General features: G+C 39.2%; 1 protein-coding gene across 1 annotated transcript in view; it reads left to right on the top strand.

The window, feature by feature from the left end:
- The first annotated feature begins 1,894 nt into the window (after positions 1 to 1,894).
- Positions 1,895 to 16,419, top strand: part of NME7 (NME/NM23 family member 7) — a 72,178-nt gene continuing 57,653 nt past the window's right edge. The window contains exons 1-4 of the mRNA XM_066340960.1: positions 1,895 to 1,980; positions 5,079 to 5,245; positions 10,378 to 10,488; positions 14,170 to 14,220. Coding sequence (XP_066197057.1) covers positions 1,978 to 1,980; positions 5,079 to 5,245; positions 10,378 to 10,488; positions 14,170 to 14,220 — 332 coding nt within the window. The 5' untranslated portion in view covers positions 1,895 to 1,977. The remainder of the gene's footprint in view (positions 1,981 to 5,078; positions 5,246 to 10,377; positions 10,489 to 14,169; positions 14,221 to 16,419) is intronic.

Raw genomic sequence — 16,419 nt, 5'->3', positions numbered from 1 at the left:
GGTCCCTTCCAAGCCAGGCCATTCTATGGGTCTATGAAACCAGACTGTTTTTCTTTTTAGACAACCTCTTTGGCAGAGAACTGCTTCTCTATAAAATCCATTCTTGACAAGATGATGGTCAGTCAAATCAGTTGATCAAGTATCTTGTTGTCCAGTAGTAGGAGTGTAAGATCAAAGCTGAAATCAGTCTGACAAACCTTATTCCTGCTCATTGCCTATACAGAAAAATCAGGAGTGAGTTTTGCCATAGGACAGCTTGTTCTGATTTACGTATCTCCAGAATGATGGCAGCAGCAGGAATGACGCAAACACATCCAGCACAAGCAAGGGCCAGAAACCAGGCTAAGTCCCTTGGGAGTTTTCATGCTGGATGCTGCACGTAAAAGATGAGCTCAACTCTTGTCTAAGGCTGCAGTGTGTGCTGTACAGATAATACAGAAGTTGGAGTAGCTGATGCTTATAAGGTTTCCAGTGCTGCACAGACTTCTGCAGAGAGAAATGGATACTTTGCCTCCTTCACAGGCCACTGTGCTGCCCCCATGGTGTAAGTGTTTCTGCAGTACAATCATCCTTTGGTTGCAGTGTGGGGGGTACCATAAGAGCTGACAGGAGGGTGGGGCATTTGCCATGATGCTCTTGACTGGAGAGGTACTCATATTCATCACATAGTAAGATTCTGAATTTGTTCTTTGTTATCTCATTCTCGACCTCTCCTTCTTCTGTTAGGACTTCAACCTGCAAAAGCACTTAGTCCTAAGTCAGTGGTAAGATGAAGATGCTGGAAAATTATGATTCTTTTCCTGCTCGTGTTTTAGAATAGTCATGGAAGCTTACAGGAGCTGTCTTTTTGGTATTAAGTGGTCTTTGTAACAACTGAAATGCTGCCCTTTTCTAAAATCTGAAGTACTGAAAAGGCCCACATGCCTTTAAGTTAAATTCCCAGTGGTTCCTCAGTGTTTAAAGTGTATAAGAAGAGAACAAATATGGGTGAGGTATGGAAATCTGTGATAAGACCATGCTTGCCCTTAGGAGTAGCAGTCAGATTTAGAGGAGATGTGAGAATTAAAAATTTAGAGCTCTATTTAACTATTCTAGCTATCAAATAACTGATATTGCATCAAAAATTAACAAACATGTACCACTAAGAGGAATGAGGATGGCACATCCTCGTGCTGTGCCTCGCCTTTGTGCTTGCTTTGCTGGGAGCTGTTATCCTCTGAGGATGAGATGTGGAGAGAAACTAGCAGGTAGTTACACTTCTGGAATTACTGCAATCCATCTTCCTCATCTGCACTCCTTAGGGGCAGAAAATGAGTTGTAAAAGAGGTCGGGCTATTTATGCTTTATGTAAATTTCAGGAAGTTAAGCAGTGAATCAAACTAATGTTGTCCTTAACTTGAATATGTTTATCTCATCATTAAGAGTAGTTTAGATGTGACTGTTTAGGAGGAGGAAAGTGTCTCCTTGTAGGATGTGTAGAAAATGTGTTAAGAGTCTGTAATTTAATTGTAGGTGAACACATTTTTTTTAACAAAAGAAAGTAAATCAAATACTTTGACTAAATTGAGAAGTCTAACAGCAACCTCAACAGCAGTCCATGTGTCATGACTGATGAAATGAGGGTAAGTTATGGGATTGTCTGGAAAACTGCCATGATCCAAGTTCCATCCTATTTAAAAGATGATCGCTAACAAGTGAAAAGATGTCACCAGCTGTGGTAGGCAGGAGATAATATGCAGAGTGTGCAAGTCCATTTACAAGCGATTTTTTTTTTAATTTTCTCATAACAAATGAGGGAAGTATTCGTTTGTGTATTTTTACATATAGACTATGTGTGCTTTCTGTAATAGCCAGTTTTGCCCCTTTTTCCAGAGTCAAGATGAGAGATATGCTTTCATTGCTGAATGGTATGACCCAAATGCTTCGCTTTTTCGGCGTTATGAACTTCTGTATTATCCAAAAGATTCATCAATTGAAATGGTAAGGATGTAAGAAAAAAAAAAATCTCTTGTCATAAATGTAATATCCAATTAAACAGTTCATACAATGGCAAGCCACTGCCTATGCTTATTAATTTTCCAGGTAAGAAGATTTAATTTAAAATGTATCTTGCTCTGTTTTTAAAACTAAAAGAAAAGCAAAAATATGATTTCACAGTGAAGCATATGGAATAGCTTTCCACATTTATGATTTTTTTCTTTCTTAAAGCTTTCTTTGGTGTGGAGAGATTTAATTTTCACAAATCCGTTTTCATTGAATTTCTACTTGGATTTCAGAATTGAAGCTCAGCAACACTGGCCTACTGCTTGAGAAAAGTAAGCTGAAGCTAATTCCAAACAGGAGAATAAGCTTCAGCAGGAATTCCAGAAGTCTCTGAAGAGTAAAATGTAAAAGACTCTTATCAAAGTAGAGGAAATGGTAAATGTGGTTTAATGAGAGGTAGGACATTTCTGACAGCAGGATCCGAATTACTCATCAGTGATGCTTGCAGAGACCTTTCTGACTTGTGGTTCATACACCTAATCCCATTGCTTATTGACAGTGGTGAAAACCAGCATTTTGCAGTAGCAGGCATGTATATAAAAATATAATATGTACTGTAAAGGTAATCCTCATGCCAACCGATGCTTTGTGCTTCCTTTTAGGAATGAGTAAGTGACATGGACTAGTCTGTTCCAGTTCTTAGTGAAGAGTCTAAGAATAGCCTCGATTTAGATAGTCACACTTAGTAATTTCATGATCAAATTTTAACTTTGCTGCTATAAAAATCAACTGCAGAAATAAGAAATTCTCGTGGAATTTGCCTTTTCTTACCCAAACTGCTCCTCACTGAAGCAATAACCCCCAGTTGTATGAGAAGATGCACTTTTGGCACTGATTACTAAGTTAGTTCTTAGTACAACATCTTTATGTGCACGGTTTTCAAAATGTGAGTTTCTAATTTATATTTCTCAGAGACAGTTGAGCTGATCAGTCAGGAACTGTAATAATCTTCCTACACAACCATGTGTAGGCTGGCAAAATTGTTGTTCGTTTCACCTACACGTCTCAAAACCAAGAGCTTCCAAGGTGTTCTTGAACTTCTTAATGCAGTATCTATGTCTTGGCAGACTTCTGCATTTTGTTGGTGTGCTCTTAGGTTAAAGTAGCGTGGTGTGTACAGAGCCGTAGACTGCATATGGGCAGGACAGGAATTGAAAGAAAAAAATGTATGTGAACACCCTTAGAGAAAGAATATCTCAAAATCAGTTTTGGGGGGTGAATTTGTGGACAGATAGTACATTTAGAATTCGTTCTTGGTTGGTTCTTTTATTTCTGCAGAATTTGGTGATCTTTTCACCATGTCTTGTTGGTGAAACAGAACAACAGTGGGAATAATGAGAGAAGTTCCTAGTTTGCTTTGCATGTGTAAGAAGACAGCATAGATTTTTGTCCAAGGACAGCAAGCAGTGCTTTTGGTCAAACTGGATCTCTTGACAGAGAGGCCCCATTCTCTGAGTTTTCCATGGTTAATAGCTCCCATGAGGAATTTTTGAAGCCCCAATAACTTTTCTTTCTACAAAAGATTTCCTAAAAACAGAGAAGAAGTCTTTAAAAAGGACAGATTCTTAGCAGAGAACTATTTTGTTTTGAGTAATTTACTTCTACATGTACATGTGCAGGAGTGGAACAGTCCAAACAGTTTTATATTTCTTCTGGTGTGCCTTGTAATTCAGTTAATAAAAAAGTCTTTTAAACAGATTCAGAAGTCCACTCTAAGGAAGAATCCTTTAACACAGGTTGATCCCATCTTCTTAAGAGGAGAGAAGCACCTCAGGGTGCTTTTCTAACAATCATTAGTGAAATAATCAAGGAAATACTCAGATTTTTGGTCAAGATATGAAAGAATTTGCTTCTGGTTGAGACAGTTAATAGTCTGCCTGGCAAAGCCTGGGAGAAAGCAAGTTGCTGAATTCAATTCGGGTTCTTTGCTTTTTTTATTTTTTTTTTTAGCCATGCTGTCATTTCATTCCCTACTGCACTTGAATAATGAACACTTAGTAGGAGCATGTATGAGGGACTAAGGACATTTCAGCAGGAAAGGATTCTTCCTTACAATCATGCCTCAGCCAAAGGAAGTATCAAAATTATTTACAAGTCTTTAATCTGCAAAATTCTGGCTCTCCTGAAAACAATTACAATTCTTCTAGCCTTCTAACAGAACTGTATTCACATGTTTCAGAAAATGGGATTTTGCTCTTAAATTTATTTTTCTCTCCAAAATTTGTGGGAATGATGTTCTTTCTTTTAATGCTATTCTAGTGGATACAGCATTGCAGTGGAGGACAGCACCTGTAAGTCTAGACAGAAGAAGTTTGGCCTGAGGAGGACAAAGTTCCTTTCGTAGGCTTCCATTTCTCCAGGAAATGGAAGGCATCTGTAATATCTACTTGCAGTAATATCTAATTGTTCAGCAGGTTGACTTCTGTGCTTTGCCAGCCCACCCAGAAAACTGCACATTAATGTCTGGTTTCTTGCTTGGAATACATAAAGCTGAATTGTCCTGACAGGCTTTTGAGCTTGCAGCTCTAGGCAGTGAGAAGATCTCAGCCAAATGTTGCAATCATCTCTCTGTCCCTAATGCTGAGTCTTACACAGTCAAATAGAGCATAATATCGCTGGAATGATGCCCTGAAGAGAAGACCTGCCAGTGTGTATCTTGATCATTCTGGTGTGAGCCACTGGGCTGTGAAACAGCATGGATGTGCTGGGGGAGCTCTCGGTGAGACTGGGCAGAGGCATCCACCAGGCACCTGAGCCTTTCATCACAATTTGAATTAGAGCAAGCAAATGACAAACCAAAAAAAAATTCAAAGATAGCTGTCAGCCTGAGACTATTTAAATGGAATAAATTTGTAATTTTGGTTTAGTCTTCTAAGCTTTCTTCGTACACCTCTAAGTTGAAGGGCTTGGAATTGAATTGATGAAGTGATGAGATTCAATCCCACAGTACTATGCAAATTCCTGGCAGTAAAGGTTGAGTTTGCCCACAGCTAAATCTCTTGCGAAGGTTGACTTTAATCTTGTTTTTGCTGCAGTACGATGTGAAGAACCGTCGCACGTTTCTGAGGCGCACCAAGTACGAGAGCCTGCATCTCGAGGATCTCTATGTGGGCAGCAAAGTCACCATCTTCTCCCGGCACCTGACCATCGTGGACTATGGCAACCTGTACACCTCCCGCAAGCTGGGGAGCCGCAAGGAGAGGTGAGAAGGGAGCACTGGGGGATCTTGTGGCTGGGGTTTCCAAGCAGATGTCTGCTAGCAATGAGGCATCTGTACTAATGTGGGCAGAAGAGGAGATGGCTGTGTGTTTGCATGCAGCTTGGGTCTGATTTTCTGATGGCCGCAGAGAAGCAAAGTGGTGCCTTCTTGTGGTACCACTACATGGCCAGCTTCTCTATGGTGTCAGCTGCTGGCTGCTCTAGGTATCTTGGGAGAGAAGAAGGGGAGGAGGAAAATGGGTCCTATTCAGCTTTGTTACTCAGCCATGGCAGGCAGCAGGAGGGTTCTTGTGGATTTGTGGATTCTCTTGGGGCAGAATTGATGTGATAACTAATGCATGCTGGGCTTGAAAGGCCTGGACTTTGTGAGAGTTGCAGCTGTCTCTCTGGAATCTGTGCAGAAGCCTAGTGCCTCACCAGTCTGATCTATTCTCTGTTAGTAGTAATAAATGAAAGTACTAGAGGACCACTCCCATTCTCTGTTGTTTTTCCTCACTATGGAGATTTTTTCTGAGAATTTTTTTGAGCTTCTCTTAAGCTCTGTGTGCATGAGGACAGAAAGTACAGTGTGAAGATGTCAGTAAAAATTATAGGCTTGTTTATTAAGACAAAAATTGTTTATCATGGATGAAGATAATAAAGATAAGACTGATACTTTTGATTTAAAGGCTTGCTTTGGAATAGACTTTAAGAAGCCATCTGAGAGCAAATATCAGGACTAAGAATACAAGGAAACTAAGGTTAATTTACAAGAAATTTAGATCTGGTTTAATGGCAGTGCAGGTAATTTCTGAGTTTGCAAATTAAGGCATTTTTATAATTTCCTCCAGCCTTTTTGAAAAGAACACAGAACATTTTCTTAGGTATGATATTCCAGTGAGCCTTAATCACTTGCTCTCTTGCTTCCTCCCAGTAAATGGGCCTGTTATGGATTCTTTTTGGAGAGTTGTACATAACCAGACATAGAGGAAGAGCTGCATGTTTTAATACACATTTTTGTCTTAAATTGCACAAAAGTTGCTGTGAAAATGCCTGCCATAATACCTTTCCAGAAGAGTTCTGGTACTTCTGCAAGCTGGGGTTGGGTGTGGTTAAACAACAGCAAAGGAGGTAGAGAACACAAGGGGATGGATTCTGTGTGTGTGGCTACACTTTTTGTTCCTCTGTGTAGCTTTTTTGTTCCTCTGTGAAGCTTCCATCTTTATAAAGTTGTGCATTTCCTGCGCTGCCTAAACTAACATAATCCCTGATGCTCTTGCAGTGCTCATGCAGTTATACCAGGAGAAGGCAGCTTATGATAAAATGACATTTTGTTCTTGTAAGGAGATGCTGCAGTCTACACGGCAACACTGTAATTGTGTCAATGAAGTGGTTGGTCTTGGGAGGAGGCAAATTTTTGTGCTGCTCTACAAAGGGAAGAAAAGGCATTTATGAGATGTCAGCTGTTTGGAAAATACTTTAGGAATGTTGGCTGAAAGATAACATAGATATTCAAGTGGTGTTACATATTCAGAATAGCCCAAAGGAACAGTAGTGAAAGGCGCCTTACTCAGGCAAGGGATCCTCAAAATCCAGTTTCTTCACAGAAGCTTTCACTGAGTAAACAGGGTCATATTAAAAGAGTTTCCTTGGGCAAAACTGTTGCATGTGAGTTATTTATCTTTCTGGCATGTTCCTAGCAGGTTTTACAGCAGTTATTAGATGTAACAAGATTGCTGCAGTGCATGATAATTCCCCAAATAATCTGCAGTTGGAATGATATTGATAATTTTAAGGTTGCTGTATGAAGCAGAATGTTTCTCTGTCTTTTTTTGCCATTGTACTGTACAGGACTATTGGCAGATCAGTTCAACTTTGGAAATACATTGTTTGGTCACTCAATGTGTGTTCGGACAGGCTTAGCAGAGGCCTTTGAGGGAGACTGGAGAGGTAGTATAAAAAAACTTAAATGTTTTGGGTTAGGAGCCCTTATTTTTGTCATCAAAGCAAGTGAATGTGATGCTAGGTACATGAGATACAAAACAGATGTGTAGAAAAATGCTAGATTTGCACAGGCTCTTTCTAGAATTAGAAAGAATTAGAATTATTAGGACAATTCTTTTTTAGTTTCTATACCTACTTTTCTTAAGTCTTGGGTCAGTTTTTAAATATTGTTGTACTTAAGTGTTCTGCATTTCTGTTCCCCTCTTAGCGTATCACAGGAAAACCATCACAAACCGTGACTAAATGGTTAAGTCAGCATGTGCTTACTTACAGTGTGCCATATAAGGCATCACTGGCATGGGACAGGGCTTTCTCTTTCAAGCTTTTCACTTGTGATCCTGGGTGGTTGTAACCTGAGGTAAACATTTGTCTGACCAGTGTGTCCTGTCTAAGTAGGCTTTACTTAGTCAGTATCACTGGTACTGAAAATGATGTTAAAAGACTTGTGTGCCACCCAGAAATACTTATGTTCTGTTTTGAGTGGGATATGTTATTCTTATGCTTCTATTAATTGACATTATCAGCATTTCTTCCCTTACAAGACATAAGCTACTGTACATTCAGCAGTCCTATTATTAGAAGTAGGTAGGTCTCAAAAGCATAGTCACAGCATGCTTTGTGCGTTGTTCCTTTGATCAGTTCTCATTTTCTGTTGTTTCAGTACTCATTGCAGTACTGTCACACAGTCCCTCTGAAAATGTAAGCAAGTGGGCCTAATTTTCCTTCTTTCTCCTTGGTTATTAGACATGAAACTGTTTTCAAATCTACACTGCAGACTGCATCATGCCAAACCCCATGAAACGTATTCCTAATTAAAACTAAAAATAGGGCACATGAATTGAAATCCAACCTCAGAAACAGTCTTCAGCATCCTGGAGTATGCTTTTTGTGTCCTGCTTCCTTCTGAAAACCTCACACTGAAATGTTAAAGTTTAAATATCAGTGTTAGACAAAAGATATTACAAGAGTTGCTCATTGCAGTTTGTATTAATGTCTTCTAGGTAAATTGCTTTGTAATGCAATATTTCTTTGCAGATTTGTAGGAATTATGCTATTACTAAAACCCTTGAAATTAGAAAAGTAAGGGACAATTTATTTCTAGCATTACCAGTCTGTTTTAAACCATCTGTGTAATAACACAAATTCAGAAAAAGTGTTCCCTGAGGAAACGCAAATGGTGCTGAAGATCCCATTCCAGGGGTTTGTTTGATCCTTATTGTTCGTGGGAAATGCCAGTGCTGAGAACCTCTTTTGCTAGGATGCAGGTCATGCATTCTGTGATTCTCATTGATGAAATGTGCAAATTTATCATATCACCGGGTGTACCACGTGAATTGAGGCCCTCCTCCTTGTGGGCCATGATTCACGGGTACACCCTGTGATACAATAAATAACGGCACAAGATGAGGTGGAGCTGTGAAATCCTTGGGGAAGAGGGAGCAGGCTGTAAGGCTGCATGGAGTGTGCTGGCAAACTGTTCAGTGTTGGTGAGAGGTCAGCCTTTCCTGATCTGAAGATGGGGATAAACCAACTTTAGCCTACATTGGAGTGGACTGAAGCGCAGTCTTGGCTGGCTGCTTTCATGCAGTTTCTGGCTGCAGCCCTGGTCCATCAGTCTTTTTGCATCATACTTGCCAATGGGTCTGAGCCTGAGGTGCTCCGTGTGTCGGAGCTTCCTGGTGCTTGAGGAAATCTGTTTGTTTCTGAGCTCTGAAGGCCATCTACGCCTCTCCCTTAGTTGCAGATAAAATGTCGCATATGTTCAAATCTTCCTGGTTGCATTTCCTGGTCCTAACACCTCCCTTGCTTTACATTTGCTGTGAAATAGTCTGTCTCTTGCCAAAGCATCTGTCAATCTGGGGTCACTTAAGGTTCAGAGTAAATGTAGTGGAAGTTCATGCATCTCCTATAATCTCAGCATATTTGCCCTGGCTGGAATATATTGCTGCTAACCTAAGGGCTGCTTTCCATGCTGTGCTGGTACATAAAATAGGAAATTTGCAATTATTTGGCTTTCGTTCAAGTACTATAATAAAAATTTCCATCTTGGAGAGCCTTCTTTACTGGAAACAGTGCAAAAGATGGAAATTTCACTTGAGGATTGTCAGAGACGTGGCATTTCTGAGATGCAGGGTTGAATAAATCTGTTGGTTTGTAAGCCATGCACATTTGAAGCTGACTCACCACAAGATGAATGCAGATAGAAAATGCAGTTTTACAGACCTTCTTTTTGTGCTTGTTATTTTTGATTAATAATATGTTTAGTGCTGATGGTGTTCTTGGTGCTATGCAAAGCTCACTAATAAAACTGTCCTGGCCCTGGGGATGTACAACATAAAAAGATAATTACCTAGAAGACAGGATGTACTTGGAAAAAAAAAGATGTGGGGGAGAGTGTAGAGATTTTTGGATTGATGTCCCTTAGAATATAGAATATAGCTGTCAGTCAGTATAAGAGATGCAATCCTTCCTCTGCCATCCTTTTATTGTGTCTATTAACAGTGTCAGCTATTTGGCATGCACATTCTATACCACAAAGTTTTTGTACTGTACTAAGCACAAGAGGATCTTCTTCTCACTGAGGACTTCAAATATTTTAAAAATATTAATAAAACAATAATTTAAGTTTGAGTTTTGTGGAAGAGGCACGTGTTTAAGTAATATTTTTAAAGGAATTTTAACAGCTTCAATTTTATGTGTATGATTAACATTAGGAAAAAAGAGAGCTGAGCAAGCACAGGGAGAGATTAACAATTCAATTGTGTTCTAAGCCAGAGTGAGCTATTGAGATACCGATTAGCCAAGGAAGAAGGGGTCAAACTGTGCTCTCAGAGCAAATGGAGAAGTTAGTAAATAATAACTCCTGCTGGAATACTGTGATCTGACTTGGGTTAGGAAGCCGAGGAAATTATAATGTGCAAAGCTTGTTCTTATCAGAATAATGTGTTGCACAGGCATTCAAGAACAGCATGGAAATTGTTGAGACACTGGGACAGTGAATATGTGACCGTGACAGAATTTCTCTCTCTGATGTGCTGGTTTTTAGTCTGAATATGAATCCAACATGCACACCAAATGCTCTTAGGAAAATCCTGTCACCTGTATCTCTCTGCTATCTTTTTTCCTCCCCAGAACGCTGGCTTTGATTAAACCTGATGGAATGCGTAAGATTGGAGAATTATTTGATATCATTATTAATGCAGGATTGACAATAACTAAGGCCAAAATGATGCTGCTTTCAAGGTAAGGAATTTTTAAGGTTAGGTCTATTGTATTTAAATATTTTTGCAATTAAGAACATTCCCTAAAGCTATTCTGTGTTGCTCCATGTGTCAGATCCATTCCAGTGAGTAAGAGAGGTAACTCATGAAACTCATTAGTTTCATAATTCTGTAGGTTTCTGAAAGCTAAGTATTAAAAAGTGATGTGCAAGTGAGAATGGGTGATGAAATATGTCTGGCCTGTATGAATCCAAGGTAGCTACCATGGCTTTAGCAGTCCAGCAGTGTTTGCTACTGGCATGTCTGTATGTCCTCACCTCAAGGCTTCCTCATGCAGATGGTATTGCTGATGATAATAATGTTGTTCCTAAAGTATTTGATTTGCTTGCCCTCAGTAAATCTGTTGTCTTGATTAGTGCTCTCAGATTTGTGCTTTTGTTAATCACTGAAAGTCCTAGGCAAAGCAAGTGATCCTCTGATGGTGCAGGGTTGGACAGGTTTTACTCAGGCATCTTCCTAATACCCCACCTTCAGTGTTCTCCACTTCCTATTGAGCCCCAGGATTTAAATGAAGGCATGCTTCAGAGGAAAGAGAGCATAATTAATTTACCTTAGAAGACTTTCCCAAAGTTACTGCATTATTTCTCCATTGCTCCTTTAGTAAAACATTGCCAAACCTATTAGTAAGCTTTTCTTTCCAAAAACATGTTGCAATCTCTTATATAAAACCATTTTAATATGTTCTTACTGTTTATATGTGAGGTCAGGAACTATTTTCTTTCACTTCAGAACCTTTTTGGCTTAATATAATACTGATAAAATAACTATAAGACTTCCTCCTCTTGTCTCTGCATGCACCTGCTGCAATGTCTGGATGGTACTAGTTCCAGATCCTCCATCCAACAACTCCAATTCATGAGGTCAAACAGGTTTCTAATGTTTCTTTACAATTCATAATGTCTTTCAAACTAGGTGGGTTTTTTTGTTTTGTTTTCTCTCTCCTGCAATCTGAGAGATTTGATTCTGAAGTGTTGTTCTGGGTGGTGCTTTATTTCAGTGTCTGTCTGAGAAGTCAAACTATTAAGCCAAGTTGTGTGCTTTAGAGTTGACTCAGACTGAAGGGAAGAAATGGAGACTTGAACTTTTACTGCCTACTGTATTATAAAAATTTCTGGTTGTCTTGTATAATTGAAAGTAATTATTAATAAGCACAAGACTGAGCTGTGATACTGAATGTATTTAATAGTGTCTTGAGTATTTTGTGGTTTCTCTGCATACTATTTGCTCTGTTTCTTGGGACCGTGCCATTTTAAAATGATAGAACTATGGCTTTGCCAAAGTCTTCTACCCTTAGATTTCTGCAGGTTCGCTTGTTCAATTCATCGTCATCTACTGCTTTCTTTAAAGAGATTATTAACAGCATTTGTCTGTCAATCACTGTTAAGTAGATTCATGCCTTCTGTAAAAGCTGTAGCCAAGATATAAAAGTGTGGGCAGGCACTTGCTTCTTTAGTCTCTTCCTTTAATCCTGTGTCAGTTCAGTCTGTTATACATAGGTGAACACTGTTTTCCATTATTTGAAAACAGAGAACTAATAAGGAAATTAAAAGGGAACTAAGTTATACAACACAACTGCACTTTGATACTTATTTCAGTGGGAATTGTTAACTGAGTAGTAAAGGTCAATTTGTTTCAGAAACAGACCTCTCAAATACTTCTTTGCAATCAGAAATGGTAATACTTAATTTCTTTGCATTCCTTTTTCATATTTGCTTTTCAAAATTATTTGGTGAATTAATTTCAGAAGAGGATTTTCTGGTGAAATAATGAATTGTGGGCAAACATTTTACAGAATGTAGGCTTGAAGTGTGAGAATGCAGGAGTTCCTGTGTCTAGCATAATTTTTACATCATGCTTCTGCCTTAGTTTGAAATGGAAGGGAAGCAAATTTACTGTATGGTTAATAAAAATACTTTGGATTTTGAATGGCTCATACTTATACTGACCTAAAAGCAACAAACCAGGAATTATTCGGGTCATTTTGATAAAAAAGCTGAGAAAAATGTGACTGTTCAAACATTGATAAATGGTTAGAAAATTAAATTCTCCTTAGGTTCTTCTTGATGTTATTTCTTTCCTCTGGCAATATTTGGTTTAAGTCTGGACTGCAAGTGGGAGAGAGACATCTAAAGTTCCATTTCAAATGGCAGAACTATGTCTTTGTTCAAACTTGGAATCTGTTCTTTGAAAAATATGCAGGCAATTTCTGTCAGTAAAGAGAGCTGCTCAAAATGAGCAAACTCATGAAGACCAGAAAAAAAAAAAAGGAAGACTGTGCTGCAGGTAAAAACAACTTTCTGATTTGGAATCTCATAATCACCCTACAGCACTGCTTTGATTATGAACTTTGTACCCAGAGTAGAGGTCAGCAGTATTACTTTCTTTCACCTGTCTATCCTCTTGAAGAGCTTGTCCTTCTGTACAAATTCCAGCTTCAAAAAGTGACACACACCAGGATTTGGAGCAAGCCAAATACTGAGCCTGTGTTCTCAACAGGAATTCTGAAGCTGCAAAATAGCAGTTTTAGAGAAAAAACTCTGTGGATTTTTCTAGCTGTTGCCATGCAGAAGAAGAAGTTCAATAAGCAAGAGTAAAAAGTGAGAAGCAACTGGAGAAAAAGACAGAGAAGAGAAGCAGCTTGGCTGGTGGTAGGGGCTGGTGGGGTGAAAAGCCACAAAGTGGTGTGTCCGTTGGTGGATGGATGGTAGCTCTGCACTGTGGTGGTCCCCAAAACCTGTAGTTGAGTAGCTGAGCCCAGTGCTGGTAGGAGTGTGGCTGTAGCAATGCAGAGCTTGGGAAGGGCCACCAGCCTGTCTGAAAAGGACATTGTTTTGCTTCCAGCACCCGAGGAAAGGCTGAGTAACAGCTATGCTGCACACACACAGGGTATACCTGGTAGCATTTATTTGCCTGGCCCTGTAAGGAGATCCCTCACTGCAGAAGCTCCATTGCTTTGGGAGAAAGCAGTATGTAGTCACTGCTGTGTTCCCTGAAGAGATGTGCAAGACCAAATTGAATTTTGAAGTGTGAAAGTGTGGGAGAAATGCGGTGTTAATATGGAGGGCATTGTGCTGCCTATGCAACTTGTAAGATTTGAGGACACTGAATGGAAACCAGGTTATGCAGTATTTTGTTATGCACCTGTTTAATCAAACACTAGCCTTCATAAAGAAGTGTTCCAGTGGAACAGATAAATTCTTTGTTTATGCTTTGAAACCAAACTTCATTAACCAATATCCCCACTCAAACTGATGGCTGATGAAAGCAACATAACAGCAAATGGCTTGACAAGAAGGTGACTCTGCTGCATTTAATTCTCAGCCTGAGAATGTGGGGACCATCAGTGACCCAGAAATGGGCTTTAGTAATTCCTTCTCAGAGCAGGAGCAAAAGGAGTTGTTAGCTATATTGGTAGCCACACAAAATATGACAGAAATTTAAATATAGTTTCTGTTATTGGACGTGAACACCCAACAAGTTGTCCAGCTTAGGAAGACATTGCCTGTAGAAACATGTTAGGAATGATATTTGAATGAATGATAATTGTGTTTTTTTTGGGGGGGTGTGGGGGTGTGGTTTATATCTCTGTATGTGTATATACATATATATATACAGCTATAGCTGTGTCTTTTTACTTTTCCAGAAAAGAAGCAGCTGATTTCTACGCTGATCATCGAGCAAAACCTTATTATCAGTAGGTATATCAATTTCAGCTTGATGTGCATTAAACTTATTTATTGAATGCACAAAATTCATTTACTGTATTTGATACCACATATCATGAGAAAATCAGAGCTTGTCTTAGTTGAGTGGAGCCCTTTGCAAAACATGCACCTTTTCTTCTTTCTCCAGGGAGAGGTGCGTACTTCAGCTATTAAAGATTTTAACTCACACTTTTTACAACCCAGTGGTATCAGGGGAATGTCTTTTGTCCCTCAGAAGTGAAAATGCTCCTAGCAGGGCAAAACTTCAAAGCCAAGAGAAGGGATATCTTCAGGATTGGAGTGGAGCTTGCAGATAATGAGAATTAGGGGGAGCACTTAGTTGTAAGAATTGATTTAGTAACAAGTACCCCAAATCATAAATAACTGAAAGCATAGTGCATGGGGCAGTTTTTACTGTACTGCTACCTTTGGACAGGTGTCAAACTTCCATGATGCTAGACTGCTCCACCTAACATGAGAAACTGTAGTCTTTCCATGACTGACCAGATGGATGCTTATGACCCAGAGATTGAGTTGTTTCTATTTTCCCTGAAAATGCCAGCAACTTTCTTTTTCTCCTTCTCCACTGGGCATTCTGCTTCTTTTAGGAAGAAGGTGCCTTGTGTTTTTCAGCCATGTTGGTGCCTAGGTTTGCACTGATGAGGTTGAGAGACCTGGTTTCAGTACTGTCATGAAGTGCTTAGAATTAGTATTGCCAGCTGCTCTCCTGCAACAGCAGCTGATTTTTGTGGGTCCAAACTCAAGCCCTTCACAGAGACATGACCCCAGGCTATGTCTGACCATGAGAGGTCAGAGAATGGATGATTTGGAATTGCCTTTTCTTTGCTGAGTAAGCCTGTTTGAATATGTTGATAAATAAGCAAGAATTTTGCCTGGAGTGTTATTTCACAGATGTCTATCTACACTAATTGTAATTGTCTGAGGAACTGTAGCCTTTGTCCACTGTGATGTGCCTGTCTCCCATCCTACAGTCCTATTGGCTACATCTTCTGTATAGAATTTTTCTCTAAATTAGAAATGAATAGCTCTAGAGCATTCCTAATCAAATAGAAACAAGAAACAAGGCAGTGAAGTGTGAAATTTACAATTCAGTTATATTTGATTATGTATCTTATCTTTAAATTCAGATTTAGTTTGCAAGTTCACAAGTCAGTGTAAGTCTAGTGAATAGGAAGGAAAAATAACAATTATATTGTTTGGAAAATAATGGTTTTCATATTAAGGAATTAAAAAATATATATTCAAGGATTAATCTGCACTGTCAATAGTGTTGTAGAAATTGCTTTTTTCTTGGGTGTATGTATGTGTACTATTTAACTGTCCTAAACAAGCAGACTCTGACCAACAGAATCTGACTTTCAACAGATTTTTATTGTATTGTTTCTTTCTCTAAGTTTTCATAGTTTTAATATTGTTTCTTTTTCAAAAAACTACTGAGATTTCTTCTCTGCTCTCTGCTCTCTTCTCTCTTCTCTCTTCTCGACCCTTGATCATTAGGAAAGAGGCAGCTGGAGATGTCTGTGCATCCACAATTATAATTGTGTAACGCTGTTCTTTTAAACAAAATAGTACAAAAACCAGAGTCACTGTTCTCCTTTGTTGGTTCTGTCCAGACTAAGCAGTGAAAGAACAGACTTATTGGTATGCATGTTTTATGAAGATACTGAATTATAGTTATGGTATTTTGTTTAGTTTTTAAATGGAATGTTTGGGTTACCAATTTTGGATGATTGTTTTCTGTTGTGAGGTGGTCAGGACAGGAGGCAGGCTGCTCCTGACTACCTCTTCTCCTTACTTGGATTCATCCCATTACAATCACTTGAGTTATGCCAAGATGTAATAACTCATTTTGTAAGTAAGTGCTTTATCCCATCAAACTTCTCAATTCTTTCTCTCCTCTCCCACTTTGGACTTCGGCTGGGCAAAATCCATGGAAGAGATCTGTGGGGCGGTGGAAAATTCAGCTTGAAAGCAATGCTGACGTTCTGTCAGGGGGTACACATCCAGGTCATGTGTGAGAGTCTTGAAATGCTGCTGTGCAGAAAAGGAAAGCTTAGGAATCATTCTTGTCAGACAAGTGGTTACCAGGGTCTCTCTTTCACTGTTACCAGGACACCTGTACTGACCCTTTAAAAATTCTTTTGAAATCTAAACCTCTACAGAGTAGC

The sequence above is a fragment of the Sylvia atricapilla genome, chromosome 2, assembly GCF_009819655.1.
Source record: "Sylvia atricapilla isolate bSylAtr1 chromosome 2, bSylAtr1.pri, whole genome shotgun sequence".
NCBI lineage: Eukaryota > Metazoa > Chordata > Aves > Passeriformes > Sylviidae > Sylvia > Sylvia atricapilla.
The sequence above is the reverse complement of the archived record's forward strand: the minus strand, read 5'-3'. Positions and strand labels throughout refer to the sequence as shown.